At 44.8% G+C, this 22,741-nt stretch overlaps 1 protein-coding gene across 2 annotated transcripts; it reads left to right on the top strand.

Moving 5' to 3' along the window:
* The first annotated feature begins 4 nt into the window (after positions 1-4).
* kctd2 (potassium channel tetramerization domain containing 2) lies at positions 5-7,854 on the top strand. Of its 2 annotated transcripts, XR_014620198.1 has the most exons (7): positions 5-605; positions 879-987; positions 1,204-1,295; positions 1,845-1,940; positions 2,690-2,815; positions 3,197-3,578; positions 3,831-7,854. XR_014620198.1 is itself a non-coding variant. In XM_084323705.1 (6 exons), the coding sequence occupies exons 1-6, from the start codon at positions 255-257 to the stop codon at positions 3,224-3,226; spliced, it is 804 nt and encodes a 267-aa protein (XP_084179831.1). In that variant the 5' UTR covers positions 5-254; the 3' UTR covers positions 3,227-7,854. The 2 variants fall into 2 exon arrangements, 1 of the variants encoding a protein (XP_084179831.1); XM_084323705.1 differs by having other exon boundaries at positions 3,197-7,854.
* The last annotated feature ends 14,887 nt before the right edge of the window (positions 7,855-22,741 follow it).

Raw genomic sequence — 22,741 nt, 5'->3', positions numbered from 1 at the left:
TTGAATAAACAAGAATGACCAATTTGTTTTACGGAAAAGATTAAACGCGATGTTGCTTACATTCCATACTTAATCTTACAAATATATATATATCGTAAACTACGGTTAGATATAGTGGCGATCGAATGTGTGTAGCAACGTCCGAATGCCAGCCACCTTTTCGAGGAAAAATAGCCTCGCTGTTTACAAATCGGGTAAGAAATTGTTTCCCTGCGGTGTAGCTAATCGTGTGGTTGTTTTAGACGAAAGAAAATATGGCTGAACTACATGTCGTGGAGCAGAGTGGCACTAGCACTATAGAACAAATCGAACACCGTGATGTACGGGGCTCTGTGCGGTTGGCGTCGCCCACTCTCATGATTCCGCCGCGGAGCAACCTGCCCAGTCCCGGGGTGTCGGGCAACGCCACCCGCACGGTGTTTGGGTTCCCAGCTAAAAGCAATCCTAGTTCCCCATCAGAACCAGCGGAAAAGCCAGGATCCCGCTGGGTTCGCCTCAACGTCGGTGGGACCTACTTCATCACAACCAAACAAACATTGTGTAGGGACCCCAAATCGTTCCTTTTCCGACTGTGTCAAGAAGACCCCGATTTGGACTCGGACAAGGTGAGCAAAAGCTAACGTTACGTTACCGTTATGTTTTTGGCATCATTCGATTCCATATTCCGAATTTAATATTCTTTAGATATTTACCAATACATACTGCAGTGCAGATATAGGCCTATATATCACAGCGGATAAACACCCTACTACATCAAGATCCATTGGTTTGTTAAATTTCTAAATGGTTTGCAAAACGATGAACACCAATGCATTGAGGTAAACAGAAAATAAGAAATAGGCCATCACACATATCAACCCCTGTTGTGTTTCTTATAGGATGACACGGGAGCTTACCTGATTGACAGGGACCCAACATACTTTGGACCCATCCTGAATTACCTGAGGCACGGAAAACTGATCATGGACAAGAATCTGGCAGAGGAAGGTAGCCAATAGCCTCCACACTAATGGATAATATATTATTCCTCCATCACACTGCAAACAATATGATATTGGATCACTGTAATATACTGCTGTTTTAAAAACCTTGCAAAGTATTAATTTTTTTAAACAGTAGTATCTTACAGTGTAGGCAACACAGTATATCTTACAGAAAACCAAGCGATCAAGCCATTTGTGTGTGTGTGTGTGTCTCTGACAGGTGTTCTTGAGGAAGCTGAGTTCTACAACATTGCTTCACTAGTGAGGCTGGTTAAGGAGAGGATACGGGACAATGAGAACAGGACATCTCAGGTATACAGTATATATTATATATATATATATATATATATATAGCAGGGAAAGCAACAACAATAAAAGTAATGTCCCTGATTATAGAAACAAAATCTCTATGGGAAGATGGCAACTCCCAATAATAGACTGAAACCAATATTTGAATGCATGGTGCCATTAATACTGTTTGTCTTTATAGACAGTGCTTGACATACTTCAAGATAGTATTTTCCAATGGTTTTTTGCTGTCTCCCAAATGGATGTTTTTTTTTTTTTTTTTTAATCATGGAGATTTACATTTACGTATTTTAGAAGCACCTTGCCTCTAGAAAGCTTTTCTTGTAGTGCAAGTGTACTAATCTTTCAGGGGGGGACATAATCTCGGTAGAATAATCTTTTTACAGTTTCATCTGCCTGATTTAAAACGCAAACCACCAATCAAAAACTTTTTTGGTGCTGTTTGTGTGTATGCCAGTATCAGTGTTACTGTGCTTATTAGTAACATTTTGTGTGTGTGTGTGCGACTGTGTGTGCGTGCACATCTGCCTGTGTGTGTGTTGTGTCCCTCAGGGCCCTGTGAAGCATGTTTACCGGGTGCTGCAGTGCCAAGAGGAGGAACTCACACAGATGGTCTCAACCATGTCGGATGGCTGGAAGTTTGAGCAGGTGCGGGAAACAATGAGTTTTATTTTTTTAAGTAATATATCAAATATATATATTTTGAATTGTCAGATGTTCTCATTAGGTATTCCCAGATGTCACATTTTCTCTGCCGACACAGCTTCTGACTGAGTGCTATATGTGAAATATCATCCTATGCTGGAGTCGTCCAGATCCAATCCATTTACCTTTGATTAGGGGTGTAAAGGTACACGTATCCATACCGAACCGAACCGTTTCAGTGTGTACCGTACCATACCGAATGGCTGTGTAGTGTACCGAACGAATACAACGGTATGTTAACCACTCACGACCGCCCACCGGGGGCTGTTTTTTTCACAATCTAATATAATATATATTTTTTTTAAGTCTATTATTAATTTCAATATAGAATATTCGTTGACAGCCCTACAAGTACAATTAGTTACTGCACACTACATAACCCCTGAGTGGAACATGGAAAGCCAAACTTTCCCCCACTGTACCGAAAACCCGTACCGAACCTTGACTTCAAAAGCGAGGTACGTACCGTGGTTTTTGTGTACCGTTACACCCCTACCTTTGATATATAGACTCATACCGTTAGTTTGGGGTTAAAGGACAAAAACTATTCAGATACAATTGGTTTCTTCTCCAATGTGTGAAAAGGGCAGAAAAGCAAGTTATATTTCACTCTTGATATCAGATTTTAGCATTTCGATTACATCTTTTTAATACTAGTTTCTAATACTATCTCTCTCTCTCTCACCCTTCAGCTCATAAGCATCGGCTCCTCCTATAACTATGGCAACGAGGACCAGGCCGAGTTCTTGTGTGTTGTTTCCCGGGAGCTCAACAACTCCACCAACGGCATTGTGATCGAGCCGACTGAGAAGGCCAAGGTGAGTGACCTGCAATGTGACTCATTAGGGATGGGGATGGGGTGTGGTTATTAGAATATTCAACTACCCACTGTGGTTTGAAAAGGATGTAGGTATTCGACTGTAGCTGATGGTTTTGTTTGTGTCAACTGCACTTTTCAGCCTACTGTCACAGTTGTGATTATTTTACTCGTTGAAGGCGAGGATCACAGCAGTCCTTCAGGCTATGTCATCTCATGAGTGCACTGCCTTCAAATGCCTGTCCCTACTTGAGATCACCTTTGCAGGTGTTAGGAAGGTGTAACTGTAATATAAGCGGTTTTCCAGACAGTATATGGTGTTTCTCTCTGTTTCTAATCTAAGCTCTTTGACTCTGATTCTGATTCTTTCTTCCCAATGTAGATCCTCCAGGAGAGAGGCTCGCGGATGTGAAGAGACGGAAGCAGACGCTGAGATTAACAACACTTTCTCTCAAAAACAACAACAACAACAACAACAACAACCACTTGACATTTTCTTCAGTTTTCCAGCCATGTGTTTATTCCCCTCCTCCACCATCATTATCATCATCACCATCATCATCATTACCATCACCACCACCGCCGCCCGTCCTCTGGTGTGCCTTTCCACAGTGGGGGGCTCTCCCGTGCCCTCTCTCCTACAGTGCTGCAAGCCAACCCCCCCCCTCCCTCCTATCCCCCCATCCTCATCCATCATTTCTTCCCTGATTGGCTATGGGACGTTTGGAGGGATTTTGAAAGAGAAAAAAAGAAAAAAAGAAAAGGTATTATTCTTTATATTAGATGTTATTGTTGTGAGAATGCTTTCGACAGTCATCACCGCGGGTTGATTCAGGTTGTGGCACTTATAGTAGCCCCGTTTCGTTGTCGGTGGATGGATCCTCAACACAGAGCTAAACCATCATCATCATTATTCTCATTCTGATGGTCACATTGTTAATGGACAGGAACCCCCCCCCTTTCCCATGTCTGTCTGGCTGTGTCGACTTGGCGGAAATCTGTGATTATCTCCTCAGGACTCTTTAAGGACATAAGAAGAATGAAGAAAACCACACGGACTGAGCCTCCTAGTAACCCTGACTTCACAGATAACACGGTGAGTGTCAGCTCCCTCCCCTGCCCTCCCCCCTCCTGGGCCGATGCCAGAGGCAGGTCACAGCATGTCGCGCCGAGCTCGGAGGAAATAGGAAGTCCAGAGAGGTGGGGGGGATGAGACGGAGACACCGCTAAGGAAGGACAGATCCAGAATCCCTGCACTCTCTTTGGGCCGACCTTCCCCACGTCGACTCTCCCCCCGCTCCCCTGAGGCTCAGACTGCTCTGGCCTGAGGACGAGAGAGCGTGCAAACAGTCGGCTACATCTTTGGTTCACCGCGGTGACAGCTCTCGTCAATGGTGGGAATCATGAATATCTCACTCCTCCCTTTTACGTCCGGCTAGATTTGGTCTGTTTTCGTGGGGGAAGGGCACTTTTTCTTTTTTTCTGCAGCCACAACAAGGATGTTTCAGTGCAAAAGAAAACAAATGACTCAAAAAGACTTAAACTACACCTGTGTACAATTTGTCAGGCATGTAAGGAATCTATATACATCTATATAGGCTACATGATGAAAATTATATGAAAAATGGAATGCAAATGGTGTAATTATTGATTTATGTATCATAGTTGTCATATATTTGTGTATTATGGTGAATAATTCTATTTAAACGATGGGAAAATATCAATCTTCATAACCAGTTTTCCCAAGCCCCCCCCCCCCCCCCAGACAAGGGTGTGACTTTGTGTATGCAGTGCCTCTCTGCTTTGTCCATGACTGAAATATCAGACAACCCCCCCACCCCCACCCCCAGAAGCACATTTTCTGTTGCAATCCTCAAACATTTCTGGAAAAACAAGTAATGTTATTTACACTTGGATATCCTGTTTTGTTTCCTTGCATATCTTAAAATTGTAAACCAGAGCTAAAAAGATTTATAGAGAGAAGCTTATCGTTTGATGTGGAGAAAAAAAAGAATGGTCACGTGTTCCGGAGTTAGTGTGGTCCCGTCGGATCTTATCGGGACACGGCCCCATCTATATGCTGCCTCAAAAGTACCCATCTCTCCACAGCTTTGTCCCATTATTTTCATGGCACTTTGCAGCCGCCTATGTTGCGAATCTTTAGAACTCAAAAAAAGTATTCCCTTGAAAGACTGCGTCGTCTCACATTTTGCAGTGTGTGTGTGTAGCAACTGTGGCGCAAGCTGAAATGTAGACACTTCACACTCCCGAAATAGCCAGGCCTATATTATAACTGTAAGATGTTTTACATAACTCGAAAGTACCAGATGGGAAGTGTTGTTGGGAATTCTGGAAATAAGAGGACAGCCTTTATTTCACACTCGATGTGACATCGTTCAGTGCCAACAGATGGATACCATCTCGTTAAAAGTAATGTTTCTCTTATGACATTTAATATTAAGTTGCTCTTTTATCTATATGCTAGGCAGCGCTGTTTTTATTCCCGTAACAACATTGGACCAACGTGCAAATCATTATATCTTTTCAAATGATTTGTGAATCATTTGCGAAGCATCCAGTGACTCTTTTTTATACAACAACTGTTACAGCCTCTATTCAATTTGTGCAACGACCAAAATAATGAGATTGTCTGAGCAATAGTACTACACAACCGCTAAACCTTACTAAAATATATAACACACGTAAGATGTGAATATAATGTTGTTACTAATGTAATTACAGCCTCATAAGACAAAGCATAAGAGCGACTTAATGACGTTTGACTGGTATTTATTATTTACACATATCAGCCAGAGATGGGAGCCCTTGTTGTGCGATTTATGAAAAACCGAACTCGTTCTCACATCGACTGTGTACTTAAGATATCTTGGCCCTTAGAATCTAAAGGAGTACCGCTATCCCTACGTGATATCACCCTCTCTTCTTTATTTGACTGGTGTTACATACTTGATTAACACCACCCGGTGTAGAAAAGAATATATATATTTGGTTGCAATTATGTTATATCGGCATGAACAAGACGAATGCATTTTTACGACAAAAAAAAAACCTCCTCTACCCTTTGCTGTTGTCTTGCTCCCTGACTGTTCGGCCTCGCAAGCTCCAACCACGTTGATGTGACTATTCTTTTGAGTGTGCTTTGTGCTCTTCTGTTAATGTTAATTCTGAGAGATGAGCAGTCTGTGTGTGTGTGTGTGTGTGTGTGCTGCTATAAGAATGCCCAAACCGTCTGACTGAGGGGCTCTTCTCTTCCCCCTCTCTCTGGGCCTTTTTTCAAAGCGATTTCCCTCTCGTCTGTGTCCAGTGTTGTGCCTTTGACCTGTGGTGTGCACAGTTGTTCTTTCTCTGTGTCATGAGGCCGCCTCTCATAGCCTACCCTAAAAAGACAACAACAACAACAACCGAAAACAAGCCAGGAGACACCTGAGGTACTTCTAAAGGTGTGGTCCTTAGTCGGGTCTCTTCTTGTTAAAGAGTTTCAATGAGAAGGCATGAAACAGACCTTGAGTGATTTGTCTTTGTTTAGGTTTTTTTATGCAATACCGATTGATTGAAAAACGATTAGGTTTAACTCCTGCTTCCTTTGTGCCAATTCTGTTTTGAACAAGTTCCTCCACTGAGCCCCGGCCCCTCAGGCGTCTTTAAGGCGTCTCTGCAATCCTCTGCTTTGGGCTCTTTTTTTATTTGTATTTGAGCTGTAATACTTTTGCCTTGTTGAGTTAAACACCACTACCGATCTGGAGAGAGAGGCAAGAAGCAGACGCTCAAGCAGGATTTGTAGTTAAAAAAAAATATATATATATTACAAAAAAAAGTTATTTTCTCCTGTGCTTTTTATCTTAGTAAAAATAAAATCCAGCAGTGCACTTTTGGGGGGGGGGGGGAAGACGAGACCGCTTTACTACTTGACTTTGATTTGGCTTTGTATCTTGAGTTGCATGTTTGCTCTTAAAGGTGATGGAAGCCACCCGTGGTGATCCCATTCCTAGATGTATCGAATCAACTTTTGAAGCACTTATTTCTCAATTTTGTGAACTCAAATTTCACCTCTCTAACCTTCCCTTTTTGACCACCTAGTTGAACCTTCGCAGTGTGATTACCTTAAAGGTTTAACCTTTAATAAAACATAATAATAACATTTTCAAAAAAGTTGACAACTTTTCACCTGCACTAGATAGCCTACAGAGATGTGCAATTCTCGACAAATCTGCAAAAGCGAAAAGAGAAGAGAGAAAAAAAAAAGAAAAAATCTCGTTTTTTGGCACGTGAAAAACACGAGAGCATGCATTGTTCTAGAGATTATGATGTTGTGTACTGGAATTTGTCTGACCTCCGTGTTAGTGCAAAGTATATGTGATGCATGAGTGGAGAGCAGAGGGAAGGCATGGCTCTGTGGTAGGTTTAGACTTCTTGTGTGGAGTGTCGAGGGTCTACAACTAGACGTATTCTCTGATCACGTTCTGTTTCTATATTGTTTCTGTATCCTGTCGTGTCAATTTAACTGTAGATTGAAAAGAGAGAAAAAAACGACGACTAGTTTAATCAACTTAACCAAATTAACCAACCAACCCAGTTTTGAGTGAGACTACTGTTCCCTACCAACCCACCCCCTTTGGATATAGCATTTATATACTCAACCCGCACAGGTCCATATACACAAAATAAAGAGGATTATTTGAATCGTGGCACATTTTTTGCCATAATTAATCTGTAAACACACCTGCATGCGTTTGTGGACATACACACTTGTACACACATTTAGACGTACTGAAACTCATCTATTACGTTTATTTTTTAGTGTGTTCATTTATCAACAGTATTGATGTCGAATGTGAATATTGTCGGTGGAGACTGTGGAGAACTGTTTGGGAAGCTGACAAAAAAAACATTTTGTCTGATTGTCCTTTTCACTTTTATTTATTTTATATTTTTTGAATTTTGTCTACCGATGCCGTTTCTTTAAATGTAACAATTTTAACAAAATCCAGTCTGGTTTTTAATCATAAAAATGTGTTTGTGTTTTAAAAATGTTTGTGTGACTCATTTACCTTATCAGACAATGGGTCTCATTCCCGAATATTTTCCAAAGAGTTCTCTTGGAAGACTTATCTTGGAACCGACTGAGACAGAATACGACAACGTGTGGGGAAGATGTCTTAATGACTCAACTGTCTCAGCTGAGATGCCGCAATGAGGAATTTCACAGCTCTGAAACATGAACGCGCATCCCCGTCCGAATAGGGAAGTGTGCAGATGAAATCACAAAAAGTCAATAGTTAGACACCTGTCCAGCTCATTAGAATGCGACTGACGATGCAGCCGTGTGAAAATGGTTGCCGATATGCGGAAGCGCTTTGCAACCGATCAAAATGAGATTTGATTAATGTATTGTCATCATATAGTACAGCTCGCCGCAGTACTGTATAGCCTACGCGCGTAATGAATGAACGCAGTATAGGCTTATATTACTCTAATCATGACTTGTTTTATTAGGAGAGCAGCAAATATACTGCACTGCCCGCCCCGTAGACGGTAGTGCAGTCCGCTGGTACGCCCGACTGGCGGCCTTAATATGTGTACTGTACTTACTGTACGTAGGTAGGGCAGAGCATATAGTATCTACTAAATCCTAATGAAACAAGTAATTAGAATAATATAAGCCTATACTGTTCATTCATTAGACACGTAGGCTATACTGGCGCACACAAGACATGGAATATTAATGCAGTCTATTTCCACGCGATTAGCTTTAGTTCTTATTTATTTATCCACTGTCATTTTAGTGTTGGTGTATAGGCTATATAGTGTATTTCAATATCAGTTTAATTGATTAATGATATATTCGAAGGAATGCAGGTTTATAGCTATATCAAACAAAGGTCTGTCCCATTGTATACCAATCAATGGGATATATTGCATGTTGACCTGCATTCTTTCAAATGTATAATTAATCATTAAAATATATGTAACAAATAAGAAATACAAATTCCACACAAGGCATTAAATAATTATTTTCAATCATCTCACAATAATTGCATAATTGTGTTTGAATATCTGAGTAATTAAAGTAATTATACATTTGTCCAAAATAGCTGGTTCAGATATGGTTAATCCAGCTGCCTGTGATCAGATGAATCCATATTATTTATTTTTCCTACATCAAATGCGTAATTTCTTATCGTACAAATATTGTCATATTTATTTTAATTATGATTAAGTAATTAATTCCAAGGAGGCCTGTAGCGTTGACATGAAGGAATCACTATGAGAACACAGTCTGTCAAGTTAATAAAATTTTCAATCAGTCAATCAATCATAAGTGTGCTTCTCAGCACTCTTAAATTCTGCTCTCAGCCACGGCCAAATCCGATGTCAGGAAAATTTGGGGAATTGCGCTACTATGTCTTAAATTGGCCTGAGAGGAAATCTTTTGTCGTAAATCCGTTCGGGAATGAGACCCAATGTTTACCTTTATCAGACATTGTTGTCCAATCAGTGGTAGCCTATTGGAAAGACTCTTCTGTGGCCTTGTTCAACTAATCACATGACTGAGGTTCTATCATCATGTAGGCTAATTAAAAGACAGGTGTGAATGGATTAAGCTACAACAGAAATTATGCTTACAAAAGCTGTTGAAATACATGATATATTGCAAAATTACATGCAAACATCTTTAGTTTTGGCGTCCTGGGGTATTTGCCTATAGCCTCGCAAGCCACACGAAATCATGTAAGATTCATCTGGCTTGCGAGGGTACATTTGCCCTGCATGCCTGTTCAGTAATCATACTCTGAAAACCACGCCCTCAGGAGGCCAACTCATTATTATGCAACCAAGGGGGAAAATCTAAACAAAAGACATGAAATATCAGCATGTCAAAAGATTATTGTAGCATCCTGTGTCTACCAGAGACTAAGGTATATTGACAAAATATATACTATCGATAATTCCAGGTTAGACACACCACAGGAGGGAGGAAAAGTAGCATTTATGGCAGAAATAGTTAAAGGGGAACTATCTTATAAATGGCCTTTTTGAGTGTTTAGCATTGTTTCCTAGCTATGTGAACTTATATTAATATGATCTATGTCTCTAATTATCATATTGGTGCATTCTTCCAATTCTCCTCTCACAATATTCACCCTCACTGAACTGAGTCATCTGAAAATGTGATGATTTGTGATGTCAGAGAGACACCGCTGCATGATAATGGCGAGGTACATGATGAGCTGCACACAGTGGTTGGAGCCCAGGCTCAAAACGGCTCGAGATCTGGAGGTAGAAAAATGCTGTTTTTGAGGACTTGATTAGAAATACAAAACAATGAATAAAAAAAATATATATATTACAGAGGTGTTCCATAGACTCACAGGAATTGTGTAAAAGTGCCCAAATAGTGAAAGAAATAGTAAAATAGTTCCCCTTTAAGAACTAAAATGAAGATGGGGAAAATTGTCAGGATTGGGACACATGCAGACACACAAAAAGGGGAATCTTAAAGTTACGGGTAACCACTGGAATCGCTGAGCGATGAGAGAGGGTGGGGGAAAACACAAGAATAAAATAAATAAAAATTAAAACTGTAGAAAACACAAAACAAAATAACTGGGTAAAAATCCCAAAATAACCACCACTGCCTAGCAGTTGAAAACAACAAGAAAAACAATAGCACTAGAGACAGAAAACCCTAGAAGCATGAGCTTGGGACACTATGTAAGGGATAATGTATAGCTACGAGGTCATTGCCGCAAAATAATTGACCGACACAGAGTTTAAAATACTGAGGCGCCTCGCCGAGGTGTTTTAAACGTCAGTGAAGGTCAATTATTTTGCTACAATGACCGAGTATAGGCTATACATTATCCCGCTTATTATATGGCTAACTTACTAACAATATACCTAATTCATTTTACGAGATCAAATGCAGACGCAGTTCTGTTCTGTCGCTCCTGCTGTCATCGCCGGCAGCTTGCACTGATGACTGAATGCAGCTGTGCATATGCTGAGCAGCTGAAACAGTGTGTCAGTGGGCTTGATTACTCCAGCTGCGAAAAACAATAATCACCGGTGGTTATCGAAAAATAATTCACCGCTGTCGGGGGCTATTGACCAATCACAATCGAGCATTTCGGCGAATGTTAAAACGCCATGTAATAAGTAAGGGATAATGTATAGCTACGAGGTCATTGTCGCAAAATAATTGACCGACGCGGAGTTTAAAATACAGAGGCGCCTCGCCGAGGTGTTTTAAACGTCAGTGAAGGTCAATTATTTTGCGACAATGATCGAGTATAGCTATACATTATCCCGCTTATTACATGGCTAACTTACTAACAATATACCTAATTCATTTTACATCGACAAGACGAGATCAAATGCAGACGCAGTTCTGTTCTGGCTCTGCTGTCATCGTCACACACACTCCGCTGTCAGTGCAGCCGGCAGGTGTGTCTGATTGGCTGCACTGATGCAGTGTGTCAGTGGGCTTGATTGCGAACAGCTGCGAAAAACAATAATCACCGGTGGTTATCGAAAATTATTACATGGCGTTTTAACATTCGCAGAAATGCTTGATTGTGATTGGTCAATAGCCCCCGACAGCGGTGAATTATTTTTCGATAACCACCGGTGATTATTGTTTTTCGCAGCTGGAGTAATCAAGCCCACTGACACACTGTTTCAGCTGCTCAGCATATGCACAGCTGCATTCAGTCATCAGTGCAAGCTGCCGGCGATGACAGCAGGAGCGACAGAACAGAACTGCGTCTGCATTTGATCTCGTAAAATGAATTACCGTAATTCCTCTAATAGTAACCGGTATTCAATTAAAAACCGGGTCTCTATTAATGACCGGGTGCACTGTTGATCTAAGCAATTATAAGCCGGCCTCCTAATACAAGCCGGGTTTCATGTATATTAGAGTTATTGTTGTTATATGCTGGCCTGGCTGTGCAGTAAATACCATATAATGGTATGGTGTTAATGTTTACCAAGAGAGTAAGCCTACCTCAGAATTGTATAAAACGAAGTTATTATTATTATTATACCAGTATTGTGATTGCACTATTTTACTTTATTTAACTTTTTTTGACCACCTGTAATTGCACTGTTTACTACCGTATTTCATACAGTACTTGCTTGGTTTCAATAAATGACCCCAGTCCATTTTACTGGGTTCAAACTGACACAAAATGTTGATTTATTCATTATGATCTGTTTGAAAATTAGAAATATAGGCCTCTCTCTTATACATGCCTCCTCCTAATACAAGCCTGGTAGCGTTTTCCTTAATGATAAGCAAGCAGTGCAAGAATGCGGAAGCATTCTACCGTAGTGTCGTGCAGTAATGCGCCTTTCATTTTCCGCCGCCCAGCGCCCGTGCGTGCACCGGCGGCGGCGTGCTCGCTCAGGTGCGTGCGTGCGCCGGCGTGCTCGCGCGAGGTGCCCGCGCATGCGCATGAGATCCCGCCTTGGTTCGACACGAGTGGAGCTCAATATATATAAGTCACCGCCCCTTGTTCAGTATCTAGAAATAGCTCAATTGGCAAGACTACATGGCTGTGGATCCTATGGCTCGTTTGCTGGCGAGTTCGAATCCCATCAAATATTTTTTTTTAACGTGATTTTTTTTTTTAACATGTATTCTTTCGCCGGTTAAGGTTAGGCATGGTTAAGGTTAAGGTTAAGGTTAGGCATTGTTTCGGAGTTGGTTAAGGTTAGAACGGTTAAGTTTAGGCGCTGTTAAGGAGCTGGTTAAGGTTAGAGTTTGTCAAAGAGAATGGCAATATAATTTCTATGGTTAAGGTTAGGCATGGTTAAGGTTAAGGTTAAGGTTAGGCATTGTTTCGGAGTTGGTTAAGGTTAGAACGGTTAAGTTTAGGCGCTGTTAAGGAGCTGGTTAAGGTTAGAGTTTGTCAAAGAGAATGGCAATAGACAGCCTATTTCCGCGCGACAGCTCCCAAAGCGGGCCTGAAAAGAAAGGCGCTTTACCGTAGTGGCGTGCGGTGACGAATGCTTCCGCATTTTTGCACTGCTTGCTTATCATTAAGGTAGACGCAGCCTGGTATCCGCTACAGTTGAAACAAATACAAGCCGGGGTTACTATTAGAGGAATTACGGTAGGTATATTGTTAGTAAGTTAGCCATATAATAAGAGGGATAATGTATAGCCTATACTCGGTCATTGTAGCAAAATAATTAGCTATACATTATCCCTTACATAATTCACCGCTGTCGGGGGCTATTGACCAATCACAATCAAGCATTTCGGCGAATGTTAAAACGGCATGTAATAATGAGGGATAACATGAAACCGACAAGCATCCGAACACAGTCAACCAAACCTACTTAAAGGTACTGCACACCTGACACCAATCAGGTGGCAATCAAGCACTTTTCTCTTCTCAAAGGCTCAGTTTTTCGGATTGGAAGTTTATGAAAACTTAGTTCACGTTTACTAGCTGAGTGAAATAACAAGGAAGCACTGTCACACAATACAAAGTCAATGGAGAGATGTGTTTTCCCCTCTGTGTGGGCGGGACCTATTTGTGCTCTGTCTATTAAAGACCTTCTGCCTGTTTCTCATATTTTATCCATGAATTTATAATTAACGATTAACACTAGTGGACGCTCTGCGTCTCTATGCATATATCTCGCTTCAGCATATATACACTGAATACATTTCAAAATGTACCTTTAAATGCCAGCATTCATCTGGCCACACCCCCATCCGCTTACCTATATAAGCAGGGGTGGTGCCACACACTCATCTCCTTCCCAACAAATTTCACCACAATGAAAAATCAAGGGCCGCAGCGGCGTCTAGACGCAGAGCGTCCACTAGTGTTAACAGAACTTGGTTATAGCCATAACCTAACGTTCTGTATCACTCTAGCTCCCGCTCTGCGTCTCTATGCATAATAGGAGCTGAGCGGGAGCTAGAAGCTCGACAAATACACCCCGCTGAGGCCCCCCACAGCCATCAGATCAGGGAGGGCCGAGCCCCCCCGACCCACCCTAATGGAGGGCACCCCCCCTATTGGTGGCTTCACGGGAGGGCGACGGTCCCGACCGTGCGAAGAGGCACTCAAGCAACTCAACGCACAGGGTGAGCAGACCGTGGCTTGACCCCACGACTACACACACGCACAACCCGCATGCCACCCGGGAACGAACGGAGGAAACAACCTCGTTACTGCCCCCAGAATCACGGGGTCAAGGGCAAACCCAACCCCGTGGCAAGGCCGTAGCAGCGGAGCGCGAAGGAAGACCCAGACCCACCAAAGGGACTGGACCCCCTGGAACGGGGGCCCGGAGAAGTCCATGATGCCAGCATCAAGACCCCACCAGGTGGGCACTTAGTGACCCCGCCCCCCACATCGCCAGCGTATTCGGACAAAGGCCCCTCAGCCGAGCGGGCCCTGTCCCCCCAATAGTACACCGCCTGGCACACTGACCCTGCAGAACAGGCAGTCAGCATGGCCGTAAGCACACAAAAAAGGTTAACCAACGGAAGCAGGCAGCGCACCGGGGAAAAACCAGGCAACAGGCTGTTAACCCTAGCCTGGAGACTGCGGACGAGACAGGTGCCAGAGGGGACAGCTGAACACAGCCGCCCCGGCGGAAGGGGCGTATGCTGGCGTTGTTGCATGACCAAGCCTCCATTTAAAAACCCCCACCCAGAGGGGTTGAGGCAGAGAAGGCTGACACGATTGGCAGATGTCATTAACGTGCAGGGGCACCCTCAACCGGTGAACCCGGGAGTTGACACTGCTCCAACACACCAGGGAATCAACCACCTTGGTGTTACCCAATGCGGTGGTTGTTCCTATAACCCCTCAAGAAAAAACTCCAAAACACACCTGCGGGTATACACCGGCTAAGTGTTTCAGTTTTCAAAAAAGGGTTAACCCAGGCCTACGGGTCGACGAAACATTACTTCGGACCGAGCCTGGCGATACGGGAAGCACAGGGTCACCAGAGGAGGTCAAAGACCACCCCAACAGGCCCCTCTTCGCCATGCGTGAGAGAAGAGCGAAAAAGAATGGAGAACCAGCCCCAAGCACACCGTACTAGGTATTCCCAGGCGGTCTCCCAACCAAGTACTAACCAGGACCAACCTGTGTAGCGGCCGAGATCCGACGAGATCGAGCGTGTACAGGTTGGCAGGGCCATAAGCCATTACGACAGTGCTGAGTAAAAAATTTACCCAACCAGGGTCTCCATAGCGCTTAACCCTGTGACACCCGGACCGACCTGGCATTTTTCCCCCTGAAAAAATCCCAAGTCCCTCAGGGTACCAGAACAGCAGATCTGCATCCCCGGCGGACAACGGGTTCAACTGATCCGGACCAGCGTGACCAGAACCAGTCCCGTGCCCTAACCACGCCGACATGCCTACTCCAGGAGAAAGGGCAGATATGCGTGTTGATCTTAACATGAAAAGAAGGCGCCACCCAGACGTTCGGGCGAACCGCACCCGGTGGCCCACCCCCAGGGCGTGAGACCCCTCTACATATGTTCAGATCCATTCCGTCATCATCCCCCAGACATGAACGAGAATCCGTCGATAACCAAACCAGGTCGTCGGATTTGGTCGTCGGAAGAGGAAAAACCTCCATCCCAGTTGCTTTATAAAAACGCCGTTTTAACCTCAAGCAACCAAGGCAACCAAGGCGTGATTCCGTCGGGTGTTGGTAAAATCACCGTTGTAAAGCAGTGTTGACATCTTGTTTCTCTTTTCTCTTAAAAAGTGAGGAGAGGTTCAGAACGGCGGCCTGTCTGGGTGAGTGTTATGTCATTGTATACATGTTCAGGTGATAGCTGCTTAGCTTACGGTTAGCCAGTCAGCTGTTAGCTGCTGCGTTAGCCTGCTGGGATCGCTGCATGGCCTACTTAGGTTGGGCCTACTGTTAGCCAGTCAGCTGTTAGCTGCGGCGCTAGCATGTCGTGATCACTAGGTAACGTTAGCTTGCTGCTATAGGCCAAGGCCTGGCGCGGGGTAGCTTTAGCTCCTCGCGCGCCGCCGCGAGCTCGCTTCTGGTCACGTGCGCCGTTAGCTCGGCGTCTCGCGAGCAGGGGCAGTAGCGCCCCGAACGGTTGGAGCGGCCGTTAGCTTAATGCTACTCTGTTGAACGTGCTTTGATGATAACATGTTTTACACTCTTGACTACGACGTCATCCTTGACAGGGGATGTTCGTCGACCCTGCCCTGAGCCTGGACGGGGATTGCGTCAACAAAGAGGACTGTAGCGACTGGTTGGAGCGACGTCGCTGCCCAGTTCGAGCAACACAGGATCGGCTGTGTTGTCTACGGGGTCTTGAGTCTGCTGCACTTCGCTGATCTACGTTCCGGGTAGGACAAGGTTTGACCAGACCTTATAACACGTCTTCTGGTTTTACTTTTCTAAATGTTTTGTGAATAACGATGTTTTCCCAAAACGTGTGTTGCTGCAATGCATTTAGGATACGACGCGAGTTATGTGTGAACTGTTTTTGTCACTGGCAGTTAGCTTCTCCGTGCAAATCGGGTTGTTGTTACAGATGTGACAATGATCTGGTTGTTGTGTGAGAAACATCATGGTGTTTATATGTACTGTGTACTCACAACTAAGGTAACTAACCTATGAAGCTATGCTTAGTGACAAGTGAGTAAAAGAATGTTCTTTTCTCAGCCTGTGATGACAATGAACAGTGTGTTCACATATTAACAGGTTTTCCTGTTTTAACTGGCCGTATTAAGGGTAAAATAAGAGGATTGTGTTTCCCCCCGGTTCCCTGGGGACTTTTTCATCCTCCTATCAGACATGTTGTGCACTAAATTGTGTTTTTTGTGTGGTAGGGATGCGATGTAACCCTTAGCTTGATTGCTGAGGTTGTGCTAAAACTGCTGGAGAAACTTTATTTTCCTAGAAGAAAAGATTGTTTGGTCGCTCTCGTGTGTGCTTAGCAAGGCCTGTGGCCGATACTAATCGAGAATTATGTATTCTCTCATTATGAAAAACGGCGTTCCTCTGTAGAGTGTTTTTGCCATTTTTTGTAGGTGATGATGGGTTGTGTGTGTCATGTGACCTACAACTGGGTTGGACTGGCCACAGAAGCACATGTGTATGTTGGACCGGGGCTCTTAGAGCCCTCTCTATTCTGTGTTTTTTCCTTAGTAAAAATCAGATAGCAGGTTAGCTCATGCGCTGTGTGGAGCTGTCAAACGCTTCATAGAGCTGACTATGACTGTGTCATATTCTCTTTTTGTCATTACATCGTATCATGGGTGTGGGGTCGTAAAGGGGTGAACTGGTAACCTTTCCTCTCCTCCTCGTTTCTGTCGGTCAGGGGTACACCCCCTGTCCTTCAAGGTTCCCGTCACGTGGCGGTTCGGCACGTTACGGGGGGGGGGGGGGAGGGAGTTTCCTGGTCCCACGGCCTGGTATATTGGGCGTGTGCACCGCAGGAATTCCCCCGCCATAGAGTACGTCACCGTGCGCGTCTCTGTTGGTAGGACTTCCGTGTGCTGTTCAGGTCCATGTGATGGATCTGTTTCAGGGGGGTGGTCAGGGCTCCTCCTCACCAAGCGCCTATTCGGGCCTTCTGTGAGTTCGGACTCCTTCTTCCATGTGAGGGAGCCTCCATCAGAGTACAGAGCCTTCCTCCTCAGATTGTCAAAGTGAGTGGACCCTCTAGAAGGGTCCTATTCTATTGTATATGTATTCGATTCAATTCGATTATTGAGTGTGTATGGGTTCAGTGCCTCTTCCCCGGAGAGCCCTAAAACCAATTTTTTACATGGCTCAAGGTGCAATATATTCTTTTCAATCTGTACAGCTCGCGTGGGAAGTCTCCCTGGGGATCCCCGTCTCCTTCCTATGGGAGGGTGGTGGGATGTAAAAATGTGAAAAAAATTTACCCCCGGCTGTGTAGACTGGGATACATACTGTTGATGCTTCCTTCTTTTCTATTCAAAAAGTGTTGGAGTTAGGGAGTGTCACACCCCTCTTGTCGTTCCCCTGGGCGCCTTGGGGATTCAATGACAGGTCTAAATAGCCTGTTCATTGATGGGGGTGTGTCCCGACGCACGTATAGTGCTAGCTTGCTGTAAACAGGCGACTGACTGGCGCGCCTTGGTTGCTTGTGGTTAAAACGGCGTTTTTATAAAGCAACTGAGATGGGGGTTTTTCCTCTTCCGACGACCAAATCCCACGACCTGGGTTGGTTTTCGACGGATTCTCGTTCATGTCTGGGGGATGATGACGGAATGGATCTGAACATATGTAGAGGGGTCTCACGCCCTTGGGGTGGGCCACCAGGCGCGGTTCGCCCGAACGTCTGGGTGGCGCCTTCTTTTCATGTTAAGATCGACACGCATATCTGCCCTTTCTCCTGGAGTAGGCATGTCGGCGTGGTTAGGGCACGGGACTGGTTCTGGTCACGCTGGTCCGGATCAGTTGAACCCGTTGTCCGCCGGGGATGCAGATCTGCTGTTCTGGTACCCTGAGGGACTTGGGCTTTTTTCAGGGTGAAAAATGCCAGGTCGGTGCGGGTGTCACAGGGTTAAGCGCTATGGAGACCCTGGTTGGGTACGTTTTTACTCAGCACTGTCGTAATGGCTTACGGCCATGCCATCCTGTACACGCTCGATCTCGTCGGATCTCGGCCGCTACACAGGTTGGTCCTGGTTAGTACTTGGTTGGGAGACCGCCTGGGAATACCAAGTACGGTGTGCTTAGGGGCTGGTTCTCCATTCTTTTTTGCTCCTCTCTCACGCATGGCGAAGAGGGGCCTGTGGGGGTGGTTTTTGACCTCCTCTGGTGACCCTGTGCTTCCCGTACCGCCAGGCCCGGTCCGAAGTAATGTTTCGTCGACCCGTAGGCCTGGGTTAACCCTTTTTTGAAAACTGAAACACTTGTACTGCGGTATAGCCGGTGTATACCCGCAGGTGTGTTTTGGAGTTTTTTCTTGAGGGGTTATAGGAACAACCACCGCATTGGGTAACACCGAGGTGGTTGATTTCCTGGTGTGTTGGAGCAGTGTCAACTCCCGGGTTCACCGTTTGAGGGTGCCCCTGCACGTTCATGACGTCTGCCAATCGTGTCAGCCTTCTCTGCCTCGACCCCTCTGGGTGGGGGTTTTTATATGGAGGCTTGGTCATGCAACACCGCCAGCTTACGCTCCTTCCGCCGGGGCGGCTGTGTTCAGCTGTCCCCTCTGGCGCCTGTCTTGTCCGCAGTCTCCAGGCTAGGGTTAATAGCCTGTTGCCTGGTTTTTCCCCGGTGCGCTGCCTGCTTCCGTTGGTTAACCTTTTTTGTGTGCTTACGGCCATGCTGACTGCCTGTTGCAGGGTCAGTGTGCCAGGCGGTGTACTATTGGGGGGACGGGGCCCGCTCGGCTGAGGGGCCTTTGTCCGAATACGCTGGCGATGTGGGGGGCGGGGCACTACGTGCCCACCTGGTGGGGTCTTGATGCTGGCATCATGGACTTCTCCGGGCCCCCATTCCAGGGAGTCCAGCCCTTTTGGTGGGTCTGGGTCTTCCTTCGCGCTCCGCTGCTACGGCCTTGCCACGGGGTTGGGTTTGCCCTTGACCCCGTGATTCTGGGGGCAGTAACGAGGTTGTTCCTCCGTTCGTTCCCGGGTGGCATGCGGGTTGTGCGTGTGTGTAGTCGTGGGGTCAAGCCACGGTCTGCTCACCCTGTGCGTTGAGTTGCTTGAGTGCCTCTTCGCACGGTCGGGTCCGTCGCCCTCCCGTGAAGCCCCTAATAGGGGGGGTGCCCTCCATTAGGGTGGGTCGGGGCGGCTCGGCCCTCCCTGTTCTGATGGTTGTGGGGGGCTGTCAGCGGGGTGTATTTGTCGGCCGTTGGCTCTCGCTCGGCCTCCCTTGTGCAGAGAGCGATGCCGAGCGAGAGCGTATACGGAACAGAACGTTAGGTTATGACTATAACCAAGTTCTGTTAGTATAGCGACGCTCGGCATCCGACGCCGCTGCAGCCTTTGACCTCGCCTTGTGGCGAAAGCTTGGGAAGGAGGCGAGTGGGTGGCCCCACCCCTGCTTATATGGGTAAGCTGATAGGGGTGTGGTCAGACGAATATTGGGATTAAAGGTACATTTGTGGTCTTTATTCAGTGCGCGTGCACATATGCGAGATAGTGCAGAGAGCGATGCCGAGCGTCGCTATACTAACAGAACTTGGTTATAGTCATAACCTAACGTTAATGGTCTTTATTAGTGTTTGCGGTGTCCAGGCAGCAATGGTCTTTTAGGAAGTTAATAGATATAATATCCGACATCACCGTGTACAACACGCTTCCCTCGGCTTAGTCCACTTTTCCACATTTCATGGGGGTGTTCCATTACCGTATATGGTTAATCGGGGCGGTTCTGGTATGCAAATACTTAAAACAGTGCACGAGCTCCAGCTTAGGAGCAAGGTGATATTTATCAAGACAACTGTGTGTAGGACCTGTGTACGCACGTGTGATAAATCCTGTTTTTTTTGTGCGTGCACACATTCTAAATTCTGTGCTTACGTGTGGAAATAGAAGGTTTTCTAAGAAAACTTGATAAATGAGGGCCCAGGTCTCTACCTGGGTGAATTCAGCTGACCACCTGGGGAGAGCCCCTCAGCCATTCTCTCTAACTACTATTTGTACATTTCTATCTGTCTGGATAATAAACCTTATTATCTTGATCTCGGTTGACTGAGTACATTCTTCAGGATATCCACAATATCCCACAATTGGCGTCTACGAACTTGTGACGGACTCTTTGCGTCCTGGCCTGCCGTGTTGTTTCATCTATACAGAGAAAAGTGAGTATATAGATGGTCGACCAAAATGTATGGCAAGGAATTAAAACCTTCCCGCTTTTCTCTGTGCCAGGTGAATGTTACGGTATGTTGTCAATATTGAGATCATGGCTGAGTGAGAGTAATGTGCATTAATATATCTGATCTGTATTGAGAATCGTTACGGGGGAAACGTGTGTACTCCGGTCCTTATCAGGCGGTTCTGAGAGGATTTGCTGGGTTCTAGTGCTATTCCCGGTCGAGCTGGTGCCGACCGAAAGCTAAGGCACAACATAGGTTGTTGGATTGCTATCCCTAGTCTAGCTGGTGCAGACTGAAATATAGGCAACAAGGTAAGATACATGGGCTTATTAGACGTGATATCCTTGGAAAACGCTACTCTGTTAGAAATTGTTCTATGATCCTTCGGCAATAGGCGGGAAGAAGACCGAGAGCTGGTTGAATCATGATTAGATTTACCAGAGTAACGTTGTAATATTCATAGTTTCAACCTCAAACTAAGCCCACAACCTCTTCCATTCCTGAAAACGATGTATTCGGATTAGGTGAACCAATTGATCAATACAGATAGCGGGAAGCTGACTACGGGACGTCCCGGTAGGACGTGTCCTACATTAAATGGGACATTAGTCGCGTGTTGAAGATACCGTGAGTTTGATTAAATGGTATAATTGAATCTAATATAGCGCTGTTAAATTTCGAAGTTCAGGTTCGGTTGTTATGCTTTTTAATAACGATGTATAGTGTATGTCAAGGGTATAAAAGCCTTATCGCAGCATGGTGCTGGTCGATTAAACGAACAGCGATCCGATACAGATCAGGTATACACACACGTTATCTTTTATGTATTATTGTTTGTTTGTTTGTCTGATTACGTTTCGTTTGTATGTGCACAGTATTATAGGACCTGTCGCGTTGCTTTATTAAGATAAAAACCGGCCGATATCGCGTTTTCTTGTCTGTTTGTTTACGTTTCACATGGAACCGCACATGATGCACAGGCTTGTTCATTCGGTTACAAAACGCTGGTTTAGGTGAATTCCAGGCTATTGAGAGCTTGCGGAAAAGTACTGCATGGATTGCAAAGCGTTATTTCCGAGGTGAATGGGAACGCGTGAACGTCGCTTGGAGCGATGACGTCATACGGTGTGCGCCATGAAGTTATGATTTTGATATGAAGCTATCCATGGGCTAACGTGAAGTTTAATATGCCCGAGGCCGAGGGTATATGAAATCCATGTGTAGTATCTGTTTTATTTGTATGTGTATGTACGCGCTGCTATTAGAACGTGTCGTGTTACTGTAGCGAGATGCAAAAGAGTTTTTCCAAAGTTGCATTGTCCCAGACCACCAGAGAAACGAGCCGAGCATTGCATTGACGACACGTAGCGTGTTACAGCCTCAAGGACCACTATTCGATTGAAGATACACATAAACACAAAAGGGGGTAAGTTATAAGGGTATTCAATAACTGAACACAACTATGAGGACGACGTCATCACAACAGCTGTCCGGTGAGTATGAAACAAACCTTGATGATGCATAACACATCTAATATCAGTTACTGTGAATTACAACTATCCAACAAATCATTTCTATTTTAAAACAGTGTATGTTTTAACTCCCACATCTCTGTTTTGATACGGGGTACCATAGAGAAGCATGCATCAAATATAACGTATTCTGCAACAGTAGATTAGACGTTATAACCTTAGATTACTTTGACACAAACTATAGAGTAAAACAGCCCCCCAAGCAGAAACAATTTACGAGTAACACACACTTACTCCCATTATAGGCGATTAGACCTTATAAACTTTTTGTGAGATGATGAAATAAATGAAGACTAGATGAACTCAAAATCAAAGAGAACACACTCAAAAATGGTCTTAGAGGAGTGGGAAATTAACATGTGTTTGTGTTTACAGACAACCAAGAGACAGACAGATCTGGCTCTGGGTCGAGATGCAGAGTGGTGTGGACACGCAAATTGTATCACAAAAGACGGAAACTCCAATGATTTGCATCTGAACACAGAGTGAGACCAGCTACAATCATGTAAATTTAGACCCCAAAATAATCTACATTTGAACACAAAAAAAATCAACCA

The sequence above is a fragment of the Notolepis coatsorum genome (assembly GCF_963971535.1).
Source record: "Notolepis coatsorum genome assembly, chromosome: 10".
Classification (NCBI taxonomy): domain Eukaryota; kingdom Metazoa; phylum Chordata; class Actinopteri; order Aulopiformes; family Paralepididae; genus Notolepis; species Notolepis coatsorum.
Note: the sequence above shows the minus strand (reverse complement) of the source record. Positions and strands in the feature narration are given on the sequence as shown.

What these genes read in the sequence shown, in the direction of transcription:
- kctd2 (XM_084323705.1), top strand. Translation starts at nt 255, where the DNA reads ATGGCTGAACTACATGTCGTGGAGCAGAGTGGCACTAGCACTATAGAA. An exon ending in ATGAGAACAGGACATCTCAG is followed by an intron (nt 1,296 to 1,844) that starts GTATACAGTATA and finishes TGTGTCCCTCAG; the next exon opens with GGCCCTGTGAAGCATGTTTA. An exon ending in ATGGCTGGAAGTTTGAGCAG is followed by an intron (nt 1,941 to 2,689) that starts GTGCGGGAAACA and finishes CTCACCCTTCAG; the next exon opens with CTCATAAGCATCGGCTCCTC.